This window comes from Trametes versicolor (genome assembly GCF_000271585.1).
Source record: "Trametes versicolor FP-101664 SS1 unplaced genomic scaffold TRAVEscaffold_12, whole genome shotgun sequence".
Taxonomy (NCBI): Eukaryota; Fungi; Basidiomycota; class Agaricomycetes; order Polyporales; family Polyporaceae; genus Trametes; species Trametes versicolor.
The window spans coordinates 829,250-848,462 of NW_007360332.1; the positions used below are offsets into that span (position 1 = coordinate 829,250).

General features: G+C 54.3%; 5 protein-coding genes across 5 annotated transcripts; 2 read left to right on the forward strand and 3 right to left on the reverse strand.

Moving 5' to 3' along the window:
* Positions 1–438: 438 nt before the first annotated feature.
* On the reverse strand, positions 439–4,572 carry TRAVEDRAFT_23775 (uncharacterized protein; the record flags this gene model as incomplete). The annotated part of the gene is made up of 10 exons (XM_008045137.1): positions 439–594; positions 828–877; positions 1,122–1,474; positions 1,534–1,663; positions 1,713–1,970; positions 2,028–2,665; positions 2,902–2,982; positions 3,097–3,161; positions 3,446–3,712; positions 3,757–4,572. 10 exons carry the CDS (start codon positions 4,570–4,572, stop codon positions 439–441), a joined length of 2,814 nt encoding a protein of 937 aa, XP_008043328.1.
* Positions 4,573–5,841: 1,269 nt separating this feature from the next.
* TRAVEDRAFT_23776 (uncharacterized protein) lies at positions 5,842–6,430 on the forward strand (the record flags this gene model as incomplete). The annotated part of the gene is made up of 4 exons (XM_008045138.1): positions 5,842–5,885; positions 5,941–6,080; positions 6,139–6,221; positions 6,278–6,430. 4 exons carry the CDS (start codon positions 5,842–5,844, stop codon positions 6,428–6,430), a joined length of 420 nt encoding a protein of 139 aa, XP_008043329.1.
* Positions 6,431–8,316: 1,886 nt separating this feature from the next.
* Positions 8,317–8,848, forward strand: TRAVEDRAFT_52534 (uncharacterized protein; the record flags this gene model as incomplete). The annotated part of the gene is made up of 3 exons (XM_008045284.1): positions 8,317–8,446; positions 8,494–8,579; positions 8,633–8,848. The coding sequence occupies 3 exons, from the start codon at positions 8,317–8,319 to the stop codon at positions 8,846–8,848; spliced, it is 432 nt and encodes a 143-aa protein (XP_008043475.1).
* Positions 8,849–11,822: 2,974 nt separating this feature from the next.
* TRAVEDRAFT_52535 (kinase-like protein) lies at positions 11,823–13,523 on the reverse strand (the record flags this gene model as incomplete). The annotated part of the gene is made up of 9 exons (XM_008045285.1): positions 11,823–11,957; positions 12,014–12,315; positions 12,371–12,494; positions 12,546–12,661; positions 12,711–12,880; positions 12,933–13,113; positions 13,170–13,210; positions 13,259–13,385; positions 13,445–13,523. 9 exons carry the CDS (start codon positions 13,521–13,523, stop codon positions 11,823–11,825), a joined length of 1,275 nt encoding a protein of 424 aa, XP_008043476.1.
* Positions 13,524–16,685: 3,162 nt separating this feature from the next.
* TRAVEDRAFT_133805 (uncharacterized protein) lies at positions 16,686–18,683 on the reverse strand (the record flags this gene model as incomplete). Its single annotated transcript, XM_008045570.1, has 2 exons — positions 16,686–18,034; positions 18,209–18,683. Coding segments are annotated over 2 exons (1,824 nt in total), but the record flags the coding sequence as incomplete, so codon positions are not given.
* Positions 18,684–19,213: the final 530 nt, after the last annotated feature.

Here is a 19,213-nt window from a genome sequence, read left to right on the forward strand (position 1 = left end):
TCCTCATTGCCAGGGTATGGCCGCTGCTGCACTACTAAGAACGACCATGGCCATAAGTACCCTTTCCGTGACGGACTAGGTCCTACCTCATCAACCTTGCGATGTCCCTCTTCCAAGCCTTCCCCTCGAAGTTAACACCGAGCCAAGCACGTGCGGTCAGGAGCATCCTTCAGGGATGCGCTGTCTGCAATATTATGTGCATGAACCCCCAAGGGGTCGGGCACGTACGGTACAACCACGGTGAGACACTCAGGACCATTTGGCAGACGTCCCCGTGCTGATTATGCCTCAGTTCATAGGCTCGACCAGCGCATCGTCGCCATCATGGTACGACGTGTAGAGCAGTTGCCTTGCTACTTTGTGTTTGTCACCGAGCCAGGCGGCCTCAGTTCGGTTAGTGCTTTTGCATTGGACATCGCAGACGTTAGTACGCTTACTCTAGTCTGGCAGGATGCTGCACTGGTGCCGCTGGGACATTTCCCCGTACCTCGCGAACAATTCAACCGCCCTCGTGGGTCTTGAGACGAGCTTGTCGGGGATCATCCGGTTGGGGTTTTGTAGACATGGAACGTGTTGCAATTCTTCAACCTCTCGCTATAAATGAAGCATGCGTTCTACAATTTTGCTAGTACGACCGGCATCCGGCCGCTGAAAGAAGTCCCATGTGCCGCGCAAGCCCCCGTTATCGTACATATACAGCACATCATACTGTGGATCTCAACGCAGATCCGAGAATTCGACGACCGAGCAGGAAACGTAACCCCACAGTGCCACGGAACATCGGACAACATTCCCAGTTGCTCTGTCTATCGTATCGAACTACATACTATGCAATGAGATTCCCCCAGTAGTACAGCTTGTCCTCCGGCTGCTATTTCTGCACGCATTTGAACAGCTAGGTCATCGTAGTACTCGCAGATATGTGTCCCGGGAGCTCGAGGGTGAGTACCGTATTAGCATGTCACACTTCTTCGCGAACTCGCATCTTACAACTTCAAGGTGTTGTCAGGACGGTGGGATTATAGACCGTGTAGACGGAGCGCGCAAACGATACCATTGAGCTAAGCGTAACCATTACATGTCCTCGCTGTCCTCGCCGACCGAACTCTCCTCGTACTCACTGCCCTCGCTCTCCTCAACGTCATCGCCGGTGTCTTCCTCTCCCTCCTCACTATCCACGTCGTCTTCAGGATGATTGTCCTCTGCACTTACGTTCTCATCCATAGTCCCCTCATCTTCATCCTCTACATTCACGTCGTCTTCGTCTTCCTCCTGGGTCACTCCCTCGCCCGCGCCCCCATCCTCGCCTGTGTCTGTATCGTCCTGGGTTTCCGCATCTTCGTCGTCCGTCAGCTCCCCCTCCTCGACCATTACCATGTCGTCCTCGTAGTACTGATCGAATGCGGCGGCGACCTCGGCCGAGTGGTAGAAGGATCCTAGCTGTGTGTAGGGATCGGCGACCACGGACATCGAGCTGTGTACAAAGCATCAGTCAATAAGGCAAAGCCTCGACCGACACAGCCGAGATCTCACCTGTACACAAAACGCGGGCCGATCCGTAATGCCGCTCCAGCAGCTGCCACCTCGAAGTGGTACGGAAGCACCTCGAAAGGGATTTGCTGAACTTGATCGAGCGGTGATGTGGTATCCGTCGGGGGTAGCGCTACGCGGAAGCGTCAGAAAAGACGATAAGGAAGGCGCAGAGGACTTACTGAAGGCTGTAAAAGGAAGCGTCCACATCAGCCCGTCGCCGACCCGACGATGCCAGGTGCGTAGCTCCAGCGAATCCGGCAATTTGTCTCCGGCCACAACGACCTCGAATCCACGTTTCCGGTACTTCTTCATCCAGTTGTGATGCACGAATGCGTTGCGAGTCGTATCCTGGCAGACGAGCGTCTTACGGGACACGAACGTTGTGCGCGGGAAGAAGGAGACGGCATGAGTGGCAGTGAAGTAGTTCATGACGCCCGCTAATGAAGAGCGTAGATAAGAGACTGGACGAGTGAGGTACGACGTGTATGACTCACTGGAATGAAAATTGTTGATGATGAAGTTCACAGGGGTGTCGGGAACGGCGATGACTTGGGCGTGTCTGCCGGGCGGCGATAGCGGGTGATGACTGTTCCAGTTGCAAAACCGGACAAAGTTGAAAGCACTGAAAACGAGAGGCTTGCCTGGGAACGGGGGCGGCGGACCCACTGACGTGCGCCCCGCATGGGACGTGAACATCAAAGCGGCAGCGTCGAAGAGCGGATGCTTGTCGGCAGATGCCTGGAAGATGAATCCCTGACCCTTCAACCACCGTCCCATTTCAAGAAGCCCGTGAAATGGGACGTAGATGTCCAGGTCGCGGCCGCGGAACTCGCATCGCGCAAAGAATTGCTGGGCTTCCGATCCAGATACGAGTCCATCGCAGCTTTTGAGCGTTTTGATGAACTGTTGCGGCTCGGTAAACCAATGCTCAAGAAAAGAATCGATGTTCCAGCGACGGGACCGGTAAGCCTCGACGGCGAGCAGCATAGACGAGCTTAGTGGCCGCAATTTCATGACCAAGTCGGGCGTCCAAGCGTCGAAGAGAGCATCGACCACGGCGACCTCAGAACCGAGGACGAAGAGCTCGAATGTAGCGAGCCGTGATTGCATGCCTGGCGTTATCGAGAATGAGCTAGAGTCCGCATGCATGTCATGGGGGCGCAGTGCCAGAAATGTCTCTTACCGTCAGCGCGTTGTGGTTATGCTAGTTGAGCAGAGCCTGCGAGCGTTCGCGAGGGTAGGTATGTTTTAACCCACTCTGTATGAACACCCCGCCGCTCTTTGAGGTGGCTGACATGCTGCGGCACTCGCTTCTCTGCTAATGCGGTGACGTCGCTCCGCGTCAAACACCGTGCGACGGAAACATACCTTTGTAGCACCCGTCGAAACGTCGCTGACGCAATGTCGAGGGCGGGCCAGTCGGGCAGCATGCCAAGCCCGATGATTGCACTACGCCAACATACGGTAAGACGTACCTGTACTCGGAGGGTCACCGTCATGATGTCACCCTTGGTTGAGCGCAAGATGCGCGGCCTCGCACATCGAATGTCGTCATTGGCGCACATCGATTCCGGACCGTATGGGCGATCGAAGTATAGCTTGAGGACGCTCTGTGCCTGACTACCGGGCTGAGTTGAGGACGTGTATAGCGAGCGATGCCCAGCGCAAGCCAGAGGATGATGACGCGGAGCAAGAGCAAGGTAAGATTTAAAGTTAAGCTTGAAGCTGGAATGCCGCGTCGCCACGGTCACATGATCAGACGTCTTGTCGCGCTACTCCCCGGACTCCAGCCTCGACCGCGCGTTGTTTCAACAAGGCTTCACAATAACAGGAGAAAAACATAAGCACGTAAAAGTAAAATACATGTATGCCCCTATCGTCGTCGCGGAGGCGCGCAAATCCCAGCATTTACGTTGTACAGCCATTGCCAGACTGTTGGCGGGATACCGACCTTGAACTCCCAAGGCATGAAATCATCATCCCTGCTCCACATAGCGTCACCCAGGATGACCATTCTCAACGAAAGCCATCGTTCTCCTGCATCCGCAACCAACTGTTTAGCGTCTTGGAGGGTCTGGGTATATTCGTCCCCGTAGCCAGCGTAGTTGACGCCTACCCCGCGTAACTTCGACGTAACGAGACTGCCTGCCGGGTGTCCCCCTAACACGAACTTGAAAGGCTGCTCAGCGAGTGAATTTAAACTAGGAGAGAGCGTATACGCACATTGAATATCTTATCCGCCAGCCTCGAGCTGGTCCCAACGGAGAGGTCCTCCAAACACGGGAAGCATATGGACGCTGCGTGCAAGACGTTCTGGTACGTCGCGGGATCGGATATGCTGAGCGACAGTCTCACGAGATGGCTCCAGCGAAGGGGCGACAACATTGATAATAGGGAGTCCATATCCGATGTGGCCAGCAATCCGTCGACTATCGCCGTACGGATACCACGGTAGCGCATGAGGGATTCGACGAGAGTTGCTTTGTTCGAACGAACACTTTCGAGGAAGGGGAGAATCCAGGGGCTGATGGAGGACGCCGTCACGTACATGGACGCGAAGGAGGGGGGAGGAGCGCAGATGATGGATGATCGGCGGAACTGGTCCAGTACGAGGGGAATAGAGGCAGATACAACGTCAACGCGCAGGTGACGCAGGCGGATGGCGAAGCGCAGAAACTCTGCCATCAGGGGGACGGCGCAGAGATCTACATGTGTGTTGTAGGAAGCGTAGGCAAAGGCATGCACGTAGCGCGCGTAGCAGCGGGTCGATCCAGGTATCTTCGCATAGCGTCCTGATACCGCCAACGTAGCCAAGAGCCTGAGCGGGGAGTGATCGAGCCCGTCGGCCGTGTCCCACGTTACAGGCTGAATCCACAGGTCCAAGCGGCGGTAAAGAATGGGGGCGATGATGTCGTGCACAGTCCAGCAGGAGGAGAGCAGAGTGCTCTGATCACGGGCGTGGAGATACGATGCGATTTCGATGTAGATGTCGGCGGGAATCGCGGGCATAGCGCTTGGCCTTGAGAATACCGCAGGCATGGCGAGGTCTACATGAGGGAAATATGGTCAGCCTACAAGCGTGCGATGACTTCGAGATGTGTACCTGGCCGAGTATGTGGGCGCGCAGAGGCTGCATGGAATGGGGCGTGCCCTGAGCTTCCTGTGGTAGACAAGTTGTTACGAACCCAACATATACTCGCCACAGGCATACGCTCACGACTGTGGACTTCACCCTGTGCACAGCTGTGACGGCTGTGAGATCCCCGAATCGTCTGCTCTGGAATCGCGCAGGCGATGACGATGCAAAGGGTACACGACACCTATCTGAGTATCTTCGTGGACGTCATGGGAAGAAAGCTTAGAAATCAAACGGATAATTAGCATTTCCACATCTCCAAAAAGGGCTATGACCTACCGCATGCACTGACCTGTGCCTATCCGAGTCCAAGTACGATGGATCTGGCCGTCCTATGTTGCTTATACAGCCGCATTCGACCGCATCGGGCGCGGAGACAGGTCAGAATACCTATCAGAATTGAAGCTAAGGTAACGATTTGCTCTCAGCGGACCCACGATGGACCGGTAAAGTGTGTTATCAAATGGTACCAGTGTCGTAGTGCTGCGAAGCAGAGGCTGAATGATCTGCACCTAAGCTATTCGAAAGTCCAGAACAGCACCTGCCAATGAAGAGAAAAAGACCCCAGAGCTTGAGCTCGTAGTTCAAGAGGTAGCAGTTTTGGGGTTCGGAGCGCCGGCAGACATGATGGATCAGAACAAGGTTCCGCACACGTAGGCGCCCAGCGGCGCGTAGCCTTGAGGCACAGCCGCGCCTTCTGGGAGCCGTGTGCTCAGGCCGTCACCGTGGGTCGAACTCACCTATGTGCACGACGCAATCTCACTGGCCCTTCGGGGGCTGCACACTGAAGCAAAACACATTCATGATGGGTGCCGGAGTCTCTTCGCCGAGTACGTAGCAATCGCCGTGGTGATCTAGCGTGGAGCGACTTCCGGCGCGGTGTCAGGCACTCGCGACCCAGGCTGACGAGCTGATTTCTAGGCTTGAACATCGGGGTCAAAACCGACAGAGGACCAGAGTTCTCGCTGGGAGATCCACAACAGTACCAAGTCCAGCTAGTCTCTCTGGATAAAACATTTCTCTGTCGGCGCTTTTTATTATGGTGCGAGATTATAGCTGAACTCCCCGCCGACAGGTGTTTCTCCTGCGCGGCGACCGCCGGGATGATGTGTTCGTTGAGTGAATTTGCCCACCCATTTAAAACCGCGGGGAACACCTTCTCAACGTCCACGATGTCAAGCGTCATCTACCCGGAAGTCCCCTCTGTGCTGGAAAAGTGAGTGTAATCCATCCAGTTCGAAGACGTCGACGTCACTAGACGCTCCCGCTAGGACCATGCACACCCATCTCACCATACATGGCGCCTACTTCACTGCTATCAGTGCAGGCGCGGAATCATCCGAGTGGGTCAGTGCTACGATCACCGTCGTTGAAATGCGCGATCCCGCCGCAGCGATGAATACGGCGCACTGTGAGTACCATTCTCCGCTGGTACACCGCGCACCGCTCACCTGCTGTGAAAATCACAGGGGGGATTGCCATATACTCCCCCTCGCAGACGACGCGCACGGTGTACCTCACGGGAACCGAGTGGACGGTTCACTGGGAAGAGGTACGTCTTACTTGCATCTTGCGTCATGAGGTCCCGGCTGACTCGGCACCGCGCAGATTATCGATATGGTGACGTTCTCGCGCCAGGCAGCTAACGAACCGCACCTCCGCTACTGTCTTCTGATACGAGAGAGGCCAGAATTCCTGCGCCTTGTATATTACTGCTCCAACATCAGGATGCACATGTACACAGGTGTTCTCAAAAATTAGAGACGGGCACAGTGCGATTCTGCGACGGAAGCCTAACACTTCGGAAACGGAAAGGATGACCACATACGCGTGCAGTGGAGGTTGGCAGATATTGGGTCCCCCACGCGCGGAGATAGATCACGAGAACTAGGACTGAGCAGCGTCACTGCCCAGCTATCAGAGTACCAGGATGTAGGACCCTGCACGTGGTGCATACCATGAGGTCGCGCAAAGTAGCGTATGCGCAATGTTCTAGGTTGCATGAGGAGCAACCCAGAAGGCGAGCCATGCCAAGGGCTGTCCCGCGATGGGTTCTTCGCGGAAATATCAGGCTATTCGAGGCCGCCTTCATGTGAATACGGCACTAAATACAATACCATTCAGCCGGCGAGGCCGTCTAACAGCGCGCGCACATTTGATGTTCCGGTCCCTTGCGGACGTTCCGGTCAAGTACCATCTAACGCGAAAGGACTATCTGTGACGAGGGAGAGCGAGGAGCGCACACAGAAAATACAGGCGCATCAGCGGGCGAGGGTTCAGACGGCGATGTTGCTCTCTTGGACGCTTTGTGAAGCAAGGCAGATTGTACATCATATGATTGCAGAAAAATCAAAAGACTAGCGTGATCCCCTAGCCTTCGACTGCGTCTGTAGCCACCTGCGTACCATGCGATAGAATCAGCTCGGTAGGCACAGAAATCGCGTGACGTACCGTTCAACTACTGCGTTAATCATGGAGACCTCCGGAGGAGTGATGTTGACGGCTCGACCGGTGTGTCGATATGCGCGCTTCACTACCACGAGCGCACCCGGCCAATCCACGCAGAAAAGTTGATGGAGGGTGTTGTTGATGGGGGGATTCTTCCGATAGCGGCGCGAACGGTCCACCGAGATGATGTCGTACCCGTTCGCGAGTCGACAACGGGTGCCGGGAAAGTAGTCGAGAGGGGAGAGTTTCGGACCTTGCGCGAACCAGTCGGCGACATCCAAATCTTCCGGATACGCGGGGCAACCGCACGCTGCGTCCCAATCCTCCCGAGTTGCTAATAGAAGTAGTCGCGGTCGGGTTCCGCCGACCTCATACACTAGCGCTCTATACGCCGCATGAACAAGCCTCTGTAACGCGCACGACGGTCAGTGCATATAGGTAAAGACAACTTCGAAAATAACTTGCCTGCTGAACGAACCACCGAATGCGGCTGTTGTGTTCTTTGGCGGTGCGAACCTTCGTCGTGTCGAACATCTTGCGCGCAGCCGAGATACGGCGTGACCGGCGTAACTAGTATTCCTTGGTGAGCGCAATTACAAGAAAGAGGGTGCCTGACTCACTCTGGCCATATGAGAACGGTGATGGGTCGTTTGGATCGATAGGTAGAGCGCTATTCCTCGCAAGTGAACGCAGCGAGTGACAACCAAAGACCTTTATATTCTTCTGAGCGTACGCGTTATCCGTAAAGAGGCGGACACCAGGAAAGATGACATACTTCAGGTTCCAGCGCATTTGGCGCTGCGAATAAGAACACGGAGCCAAAACCAGGCTCGTCTGTAGAATGAGAATGACGCAATCAGGTCGTCCTTCAACCTGCACTGCTTATGATGAAGGCGCACCGGCAGAGCGGGAGCGCAAGAGTGCCTAGCAATGAGCATGGTGTAGTCAGCCGGACAATACTTACCGTGGACATGACATCGTAGTATTTCGTAGATCTGACATCTGATCAGAACGGACTTACGGGGTAAAGTATACCTTCCTACCAGGGCCTATGGAGAACATTCCTTTGATGATCTTTGGATCTCGCCCTTATCACGAGAAAGCTGGAGCTTCGTTAGGGGAGAGAGACACGCGTGGGCAATTCAGGATGAGGGCAACTCACTTTCCCCTCTCACTCGAGCTGAGCGACGAATTCAACCATGCCCTGGACAGTCCTTAACTGTGACCACATCGACTTCAACTCGGCGGGGGACGACAACTTGAGAGTCTCTCCCAACGACACATGGGAGTCTGCCAGTGTTTCCGTGATCGTAATGTCGGAGCACGACCGTAAGTGGCCTCGTTTTAACGCCCCATATTACCTGACATTTCTTCAGATTGGTTGATGGTTAGGACGGAGCGCAACCCTAGACCTGCAGTCTGGCGTGCTATCAAGGAAAGCTGGATAGTAGCGTGCGACGAGGTCAGACTCACCATTCCTTCTCCTCACTTGTCTCTGACGCCACGACGCAACAGCAATCCATGACCATGCTGCTGCAGTATACGAGCAGCGACGAGACGACGAAGACCATCTTGAAGCTACGTTTCGGCTCCCTGCGGGAATTTTGGACCTTCGCCGCGCACTCAACCTTTGCGCGCGTGCACGCCCAATCGATGGGCTGGGCCGGCGCAGGGTACACGAGCTCCGAACAGGGCGCGCTCGGAGATCATATAGCCGCCTCCGGGATGTGATCGTGGTGTCGGAACGTAGGGTGTCAGAACGTCACGCCGCTCTGTATCTCGTAGAATGACTACTATGTCGTGTGTCAGTGCGTGTTAGCTGCGCGCAGTATCATACGTACCGGGGAAGCCTTGGTTTTGAGCTTCGTTCCAGCCCTACGCCTCACGGGGACTATCGCAAAGTGATAGCCTGTGCTTCGGAATTTCGCGGTGGAGTATCGGGGAGGCATAGATCTGGCATCATTGCCACAGATTTTCAAGGTCACTCGTCGCAGAAGAGCGAGTTATGCGTGTGCAGCATCGGAGGTGTAGATCTAACTATGTCATGGAGGTACGGAGACATCGGGAGGAATAGCAATGGCCATATGTATGGACGTCATCGATGACCAGCGCCAGATATAAGCGCGCAAGACAGAAGCGCTGGAGGTGGCTTGCGGCGGCAAGGTCACCATTGCGGTCCTTCCGAGGCGGGCACACTCGCTTCCTTGGGATCACGGAAACTATCTAGATTTTTTTGCGATAGCTGTATCTGTATGTCGCTACAATATTAGCAGGCGAAAGCATACACGGAAGCTACTAGAGTCCCGGTCGGACTCAGACTCCCTCTCACTGCTCGAACTTGAACCCACCTTCAGCGCTCGATTCGGACGTCGCACTCCTTTGTTGCATGATTTGGTGCATACAGACCCGCGAATATAGCCGGGGCTACCAGTTGAACGCCATGCCGGATCCCGAGCACATTGTGACCCCGCTAAACCTAACCGCACAACCGTCACAATGTCGCGACCGCCCGGAAGACGGGCCGCGGCCTGGCTTTGCACGCACTGAAAGGAATGTATTATGACGGCGAGACCAAACGAATGTGTAGAATGACTTCGGAGGGGATCAGAGTGAAAACACGGGCGCAGGGCGAACCCACTCCCGCTCGACCTCTTCAATCCGCTCCAGCAACCGCTCTGCCTCTGCTACTCGGGCTTGCAAGACCGGGGGGAAGGTGCTCGGCATCGGCCCGCTCCGGGTAGTCGTAGAGGTCTGCACAACCACGTGTATCGGCTGAGTTGAAGCCAGGCAGAGATGAGCCATCTCTGTCACGATACTCTCTGGGGAGCAAGAGTGATTACTGTCTGATGTCTCTGTTATTACATATTCCATTTGTCTTGAATACCATGTCATATACACACCTTGTACACTCTGGCAGCCTGACCAGAACACCATGGTGCGTGAATTCTTGGTATAGAGAATGAAACTACAAAACCCTACGGGTTAGCGCATCATATTTGGGAGTGTATGAAGACTTACGTTCTGCTTCCAGTAGCAGGTACCAAGCGTACCAGACTTATGGCTGTTGGGGAGCAAGTTATAGAGACCATACTTGTCTGCGCCAGCTGGACGTGACGGTGGGGGTTTAATGCAGAGAATGGGTTCCACGATAAGCGACACATCAATGTTTGAGCGCTTCGTCCTGCAAACAGAGCAAAACATCAAGGAGCCTAGACCTGCCAAGGGGGATCTCTGCCACGTGGCTTCATGGTGTAATGGCATGTTCTGCACCAGCAGCGTCCCAGAACATGACATGTACGCCATAAGCTACCGAGCAGCGTGGGTGGCGCAGAACATACCTTCAGTCGCAGAAACTTGGTACAATGAGCTTCGCTGGAAACGCGAACAGCCGGACCTGCGGCCTCCGATATATCGGGTCGGTATTTGACAAGGTGAACTGAGAATATCTATTACTGAGAAGCGACGTGACAATTTTCTGAGCTCGAGGGTGCCGACCAAGCCAAAGATAAAGCCCGCCCGCCCGAAACCTGGATATGGCATCGCGAAAGCTACATGACACAGATATTCAGCAATGGCTGCGCGTGTGTCAAGTTATTCGAACTCACAGCCTACAGCTGACAGCAGGAGTGCCGGAAACGGGCAACGCGGCCCCGGCACTCCGATGGTAGGAGCAGGGAGACTCGCATGATGCCCGAGTTCGCGCCGCAGTATTTTCTAGCCAATTGAGGGATGCATTAGATGTAGCAATGCATGGAACATGTAACACACCAACCAGACTCACTCACACAGAAGCCCAAAATCATGGACTTATCTGGTAGGCACGTAGACCCACGAGACAAGAAGCGGCACACTTACCGTGTCTGCCAGCCCGTAGCCTGAGTGTGGTCGGCGTGATTACACGCTCCACATGGCGTTAAAAAGAGTGGATTCTAGATTGAGGGAGATGAATCAGTATCACTACGGGCTGTAATCGAGTACTGAAATCCGGGATACCGACGGACGTTCTCCAGAATTCAAGAGACCAGCACGTATATTAGTGGACACTCTACGCGGTGCGCCGTTCGCAGCTTCTGAGCTCTCATTATGGCGCACCATGGCTCGATACGCGCATCCAGTGCCGAGCAAATAAACTTGCTGTTTACGCAGGAAGAGTGTGCCAAGCGCGATGGCAGTTCACCGCTCGGGGGAGTCGCTCGGAGCGTCTCGAGAGCCTGGATAAAACCGCAGTAGCCGTCAAGGCTATTAAAAGAATGAACGTACCATTTTAAATCAGACCGTATCCGGCGGCAGACAGTAGAGTCGCAGCGCGCTGTGTGCGCGGCAGCCAATTCATCCGTTTTGTTTACTTTAGTCTGTTCGCATATCGCCAGGGGGCTGGCACGGCATAGCGGGGCAAACGTACAGAGCGTTTGCGTCGAGGCACGCGTTACCAGTCCCAGGTTACGGTTGAGCGCGAACGCCGTGCAGTGTGAGCTTAAGCAGAGCGAAGGGGGAGATTTCAAGAGAGTAGTGCGCCACGATGAAGACAGCGCAGTACCAACCTCGCTCGCTCACAGACGCCGCGGCGAAAAGCGAAAACCCGGGCCGGCGGCGCGTCGGAGCGCGATTCCGCATTGGAAATACATCTGCTTGGACGCGGAATATGGCGAATGACTTCATAACATAACGGAACATACATCATATTAGCTTGGCAAAAACAGAGTATCTACAACCACTGCAGCCGGCTGAGGCTATCGAAGAAGTCGTGCTTTGCGGCGGCTTCCAGCGAAATGCGTTCGGCCGGGACGGGGGCCATCAGCTTGCAAAGTAAATCGTACAGGGGTGTGTCATGGATTTGTGCCTGCATATCTCAATATGAGAGGGAACGCGCATCGAGTAGCAAGATACACAACTCACCGCGAGCGGCCGTATGCGTTCCAGCCTTCGCATAGACTCGGCATAGTCGGAGGTCGACAAAACGCTGCCCGCCGGAGGATATAGAAGGGATACCGTGCCATTATGAAAGGAGAATACGCCCGAGTGCTTCGCTTCAATCTTCTCGGCAAACTCCCGGGAGTAAGGCCCAAGAAGGCGTTCCACAGCAGCTAGGAACTCCCTGTCTGTTTGCATGTCGTTATCAAACAGGCGACGAGAGAGGTATAGCTCGGCGATGACGCAGCCGATGGAGAAGTTATCGGCAGCGCGGTTCCATGGGAGGCCTGGATGGCGACATGAATGTTTCCAGCGACGGAGAGCAGGCTGAAAGGAGCTTACCAAAGGCAATCTCGGGGGCGCGATAGCCTCGCGTACCGACCCACCCGTGGTGCACTCCGCGGCCTTGCAGCTCGATGGCGCCGCCTAGATCCAGAATGCGGATCTGCGACGAGACAAGAATGCTCTGTTACGAAGCGTGAGAGCGAGAGCTTCATGCGGTATAGATGGACTCCACCTTATCCTGAAACCCAGCAGTAGGGTCAAGCCAACGTATCTTGGCTGCGTCCTGCACTTTGAGCGCAATATTCTCGAGTTTGATATCAGTATGCACGATGCCTAGGGAGTGTAGGTCTGATGAATCTATCAGCATAGCTCAACAGAACACGGGCTATGAGCGTACGTCCTATGGCCTTGATGATCTGGTACGCAATTTCTATAATGTGCCGCATGGGAAGAGGCGCCAGACCGGAATATCCTTGGAGGACATCGAACAGCGTGGCTTGACAAAGTTCGAATACTACACAGTGGAAGCCGAGGTGCATGCCGCTGCCCAGTACCTGTGCGAAGAGACTAGAAAGCGCGTCAGCATAAGATCGTGCTGCAAAATGACCAGTGTACCCACTCGACATGTGCATTGCAGCCTGCGAGTACCTTCTCATACATCCTTTCCTCGTTCTTCACATCCGCCTGCATCTCATCGTCGCGATGGAAGACCTTGATGGCCACGGCCGTTCCTGTGACCTCGTCTTCGGCGCGCACAACCGTCCCGCTGCTTCCAAAGCCAATCCCACCCCTCACGCGATCTATGAGCGTAAGTCGTTAGCTGGAAAGCGCACATACGAGTGATTGTGTAACGTACATCTCTTCATAATGACGTCTGATCCTTTCACAGTATAGATCCTGCATGAAAGGTCAGATACCGTCAAACTGGATGAGCGAAAGTTGTACTTAGGACGGTTATCTGACGACGGCGGATCCGAGTCTATCTCCGGACTGGCGGGCACAAGCACGCGAGGAGCAGCACGGCGTGCGCGTACCGCTACAGCTTGACCATCTCCCGAGAAGACCACGGGGTCTGGATATAGCTCCCAGGATGAGTAGTGGTAAGAGAGTTAGATAGCGGGACAGGCTTACGAGGACGAGGTACGGGGGCAGCTGCCGGCGGGTTTCGCACAGCGAGGGCATGCCTTCGAGGGATGGGAACGACGGACATGGCGACGAGACGCTGAATCAACAGCCATGAAATGGTTTATCTAGTAAGACGCTCCTGCACTGCGAGTGTGTGGCAGGCCAGTCTGCACACGCACACGTCCGCGCATTCCGACGAAGGAACTTGGAGTTGCGTCATAGACAACGCCGGCAACTCTGCGAGTCTGACGATGCGGCAGACATCTCGATTAACGCGAGTGCATAATCTCGATCTTCCGCATCTAGATCGCGATCCCCTTGTGTATGACGCCACGGATACGATCTCGATACGAAGTGCATGACGCGTACTCCCGAGTATATGCGTATCTGAAGGTACGGCTGGAACTCACCTCCGAAAAACAGAATCAGACGGCACCGGAAATTACCGCCCGGTTGCTTCGCCAACGTATACGTGCGTCGCACTCGCGCGGTCCACAGGACCTTCGCATACCACACAATATGGTAGATCTGGCTGGTGACGTACTTCTGCGCAAGCGACCAGTGAGTGTGCACAAAGGACCATAAAAGCCGATTATCCGCTCAGCTTTTCCATAGCACACAGTCCTCGTAAAGACCGCTACCGTCAACTTCACCAATGGATGTCACCGTACCCGTTAACCTTCGAAGGGTTGACACCGTCCCGGTACGCTTCCCGTTTGTACTCCGTGACTATCATTAATGGTCAATTTTGCGCAGGCACGACGATGGGTCCGAGCCTATACCTTCCCGCTAGTCGAGCTCGCACGCTTCGAGCCCGTTCCGGTCGAGCGCTGGCAGTACGGCGATGACTCGTGGAAGGACGTTCCCGACCTCAGCTCCGTTTGGACGATGCAGGAGGGCATTCCCGGATCAGCAGTGGTACGAGTCCGACGGCTACGCGGGGGGCCTGGGCGAAGCTGGGATCAGTACAACGTGTACTTCCTCAACGCGGCGCGCCCTGAGTGTCCGCGCAACCGAGGGCTAGCGGCGATGGGAGAAGGGCCGTCGTCCGACTTTAGTGGCAAATTTGTGGTGGTCAGGCGAGACTCTCGTGGAAATCGCCTGCTTGACATGTGGGAATTGGATCGGGCAAAGGCGCAATCAGCGGTGCAGAGGTGCGCAACACACGATGGTGTATCAGTACGTACCTGCACTAACCAGAAGGCTATCCTGTAGGGTTGTACAGACTCTCCATCGCCAACGCGAGGAGAGGCACGAGACCGCGTTGACTCGGATGATCTTTCCCTAAATTGTTGTACAAATTCGACTTGAATCGTAAAGATGCATAGCGCGACCTAGACCGTATCGGTCGAGCTCGAGTTTGCGCTAGTAGCAGTGTTGCTACGATGAGAGCACCAGCCCATGAGTGAGTGAACATATGAGATAAGCGGTAAGTGGGCGCAGGCAGCCATGGCAGCCCTGGTGGCACTGGCACCGGCAGGAGGCTCAAAAGAGAGCGGGACTCTGGGGGTTAGCTTACCAATGATACTAAATGTTTTGGGTACCTCTCAGATGGCCAGTGGCTCAACGGTTAGGTGGGGAAAGAACTACCGGCTGACAAGCACAAACGCTCATGTTCGAATCCCGGCGGTCGGTCTTGCTTTTTCTTAGGCGGCATGAATGTTGCTCCTGCTCGACTTGAACTCAACTCGAAAGCGATTCTATTAAGACTGTGTCTCGCCGTTGTAGCTACGGCTCTATGAATGTAAGGAAGCCTTCGAAGACGAAGACTTAGCCATGAAAACGGAGAGGAGAGCTATACGGTGCCGCGGTGAATGCCGGCGCCTAAAGCTATAGTCTCCGACTCTGGCGCGCGTGCGGTCACCTTGACTTGCGACTCCTTCTATCTGCGCTCAAACTTGACTCTCGTAGCCTCATCTAACGCATCAATGCGTCGCAGCTCATCTCTTAACTCCTGAGAGAGGCGAGAACATATTTTAGCAGGCGAGAATGGCTGCAAGATCATCAGGCCTTCGAGAGAGCGCACCCTCGAAAGCATAACATACACTCCCTGCAGGGAGTTCGCGCTGTCAATATCGACGATTGCGTGAGTCAGTGATTTTCCTTGGCTCTTGTAATCAGTGTACGCGTAAGCAGGAATAAGGGGAAGCTGAACCCGTGTAACACGCTTCATCAGTGACTGACCCCCGATGGTCATTTTGCATTCGAACCTCACGGTCTCGGGAAACACTGGTACAATGTCCTCCTCTAAATCCTCGCTTATCTTCCCTGCTCCAGGAACACGGATATAAGCAACCGTAGCGTATATAACACCACCAATCTCTTCGTGCACGACGTGGTCCACAGTTCCCTCGGCTCCGTTTACAAGGCGCCGACTGAAGGCAATGTTTTCTTTGATCATTACTCTCATTCCCGGGAAGAACGGAAGGCGACCCAAAGAGTCTGAGGTTACTTTACAGGGCAATCTCCATAGTCCACGCTGCACCGCCTCAGGAGCTATGCAACCGTCAACGCAATCCTTGGCATTAAGTACGGTAACGTCGCAATTTAACTCTCTAGCTTTATGCGCAACGATTCGAGCATTCAGGGCATCGCGCAGTTCTTTGTTCCCGACAATGATCGGAGCATCTTTGAATGGGTATAGAGATGCAGGATCCTCCATCCGAACGTGCTGCATCAGCCTGCGGTATAGGACGTCTACATCGCTCCTTTCTCCCATGGCAGTGTGGTTACGGGAAGCACGAGCTTCGCCAACGCGGACACGGGCAAGTAACTCCGCGTACGCAGGATCATTGTGCTGTCGCTGATTTTTGGTGAGTTTCACCACATGCTGAACTTGACGCCAGAGATATATACCGTGCAGTGCATCCACCCCGGTATGGTCCCGCACGATTTGCATCCCGGGATCATTAATCAGAGAATGCTTATACAGGGTCGACGACTGTACAGGCTTAAGTTGACCAAAGTCGCCGGTGAAGATAATATTCACTCCTCCGAACGGTTCTGTTGCTGATTCCCCGTCATCGCCTTTGCCTTGCTGCAGTCGTCGCGAAATCTGGGCAAGAAACTTTGCGCCAATCATGGATACTTCGTCTATCACAAAATATTTTACTGGCGACCACAGCTTCTTGAGTTCCCCCACCGAGCGTTGAGTTTTGCTTGGCAACATTGCTAACGAGTGCACGGTGTATCCGTCAATGTTCAGCGCTGCAGCACCGGTAGGAGCTCCTATTAGGATCTCTCGTGAGCGTCCCAGTAAGTTAAAAAATCGCACAATAGCTTTAATAACGTATGTCTTTCCAGTACCGCCTACGCCTGCGATGTACATCAACAGTTGCTCTTCGCCCTTCTGTACATGCTCTGCGACGATACGAAACGCGCGCTCCTGCTCAGGGTTTTGATTTAGGTGCATTTCCTCCACAACTCGTTCCGTTATTGCGCTGATAGAATTTTCTGGAGCAGCGTCTCCGTCCGCGGCGAAGTCTATCGCATCGCTCAAAACTGCAAGTCTCACGTTCTCCTCTATACCCACCCCTCTACGCCGCTTGTGTGGTCGTGGGTCACCAGTATCCTCGTCTGTGAATTCTGGTCGGCGTTGCCTCTTCAAGTAACGCATCGTAGCAAGATGTCTCAACAGCATCGCTTCGTCGTCTTCTGTGCGGGAATTCGCTCCATCCGTACGCCGCCCATGGACGTCGCCGCGTGGGGCGTAGCACTCGTCAATCAATTCCCTGCACCTAACTCCGATCTTGGCATCTAGTGCAGCCTGAGAGGACACAAGCTCTTTAACATTCTCGTAAGGATCATACATATCCGGCTTCTCAAATAGCTGATACTCCTGACTGCCAAAATCGTCGTCTAAACCAGTATGTGTGGCACTATCGCCAGATGGAAGACCGCTTTTCAAAAACGCTAGTGCTTCCGCGCGGCGCATGTCTCTGAACCCATCACGTACGTCGCGACACTCAGAAAGTACGTTCATATTCGCAATCACGGTCATATGGCGGGCAGGTATAGAATCCTTCTGCCGTTCAAATGCGGTGTTCCAACTCTCCGTTGACTCGCGCAAGTCAGAAGGCCGTCGCCAGGGGACAAACAAGATGAGCATCATGCGGGCCCAAGACTCTCTTTCCTCCTCTCCTCTGTCTGACCGCGGGGTACGGTCGCCTAATATAACAGGTACGGTCCAGTCGACTCTACGACGCAAGCAGTGAGTGCGATATTGTGTGTGCTCATCAGACGAGAACATTCCCCTCGGTTCAGACTTTCGACCACGACGATTCCCCGCTGCGTCGCGTACGTTCTGCTGCACAACCTCAGCATGCTCATCGTTAACGTCTCCGCCCATGACGTTTTCAGCCGTACTCCTGGTACGTTTTGCCTCGCTTCGCTTTGTCATTTTTTCGACGGTGCCGACGAACTCGTACAAGCACAACTGATCAAAATGTGCGTCCGTACTTCTGTAAACGTAGTCCTGCTGCTGGCTGGCTGCTGAAACGCTCCCGGACTTCAGAGAAATTGTGAAGATGTCCTCGTCCTCATCTTCTGCTACGCCTTCGACTGCCCCGTCACTTTGAGTGTCCTCGTCGTCATTGTCTTCGCCATCGTCTTCCACGCCGGATATCACGACAGCATCGGAGATGTGGAACCTCGTTGCGGAACTTTGCCCGCTGGCTTCTTCGGCATTCATGCTGGAAGGTGCGGTGTTCGTTACTCGGGCCATTTGCGATATTCCGGTACCCTGCTGAACGGCGTTTTCAGTCGCATGACGCTTGAACAGCCGATCAAACGCTCCCCAGTGCAGAACACGAAACGTATGACTTCGGTACACATCTCCGCCCCCCACAAGGTAACTCATTACTTGTTGATGAGAAATTTCCTGACGCGACATCATACGATTCACAGTCAGAGTCAGCGCTCCCCTTGCACGGTCAGGCGCGTCGATTGCTGTGATTTGCCCCACTTTGGTGGGAAATTTCTCGTTTGTTCTCTGAATAGCATATGACAGAGCACTAAGTCCGACGTGCATAGGTAATGAAGGCTTGGTGATGTAGTCGGTCACATAGTACAATAACGCTTTGGCCGCCTCTCCCGAGCCAATAAATTTGATATCCATGTTGCATTGTAATAGGAAGATAACCAGATCATTGTAGCTCGCGATGCGTGGATGGAGCCGACGCAAGACGACCCCTCCACTCTCTTCGTCAAGGTGAGTTTCAGCACACGTACCACCATCTATACGCATCCGACACAGCGCATCTCGGGACTCTGCGTCTTCTGGAATGAGCCCTTTAGGTACGTATTTGAAGCACGTCATCGTATGCTCATGCCAATTATACTCCTTTACAAGATCAGACACAAATGCGTTGTATGCCCCCTCGAATTCATGCACGCTTTCGAAGGTGCGGATGGAAGGCGCAGGTACGGTTCCCGGATGCGGGTGTAAGGATTCGGTGGCCGTGGCAGTGCCGCGGCCGGGCTCTGGCGCTTAGGCGCCCGTGGGTAGTGGCTGGACTGGGACTGTATAGCACCACTCCGGGGCCTCAGCGCCGCCGTTCTCCTCATGTATCCTCATCTATCACGCCTATACTCAAGACTTTGTGCAACTCACACTGGTTTGATAAGGCGACCGCACCGTTACTTACATTTTTTTGAGTTCACTTCTAGTCTAATCAAAAGGAGAAGACGAAGGATACTTCCGGTGATGGATCGCACGGTACGTAATTCGCCTTCACAGGAAGGTGATAGCGGTCTTCCCGACCGAGGATCACGACC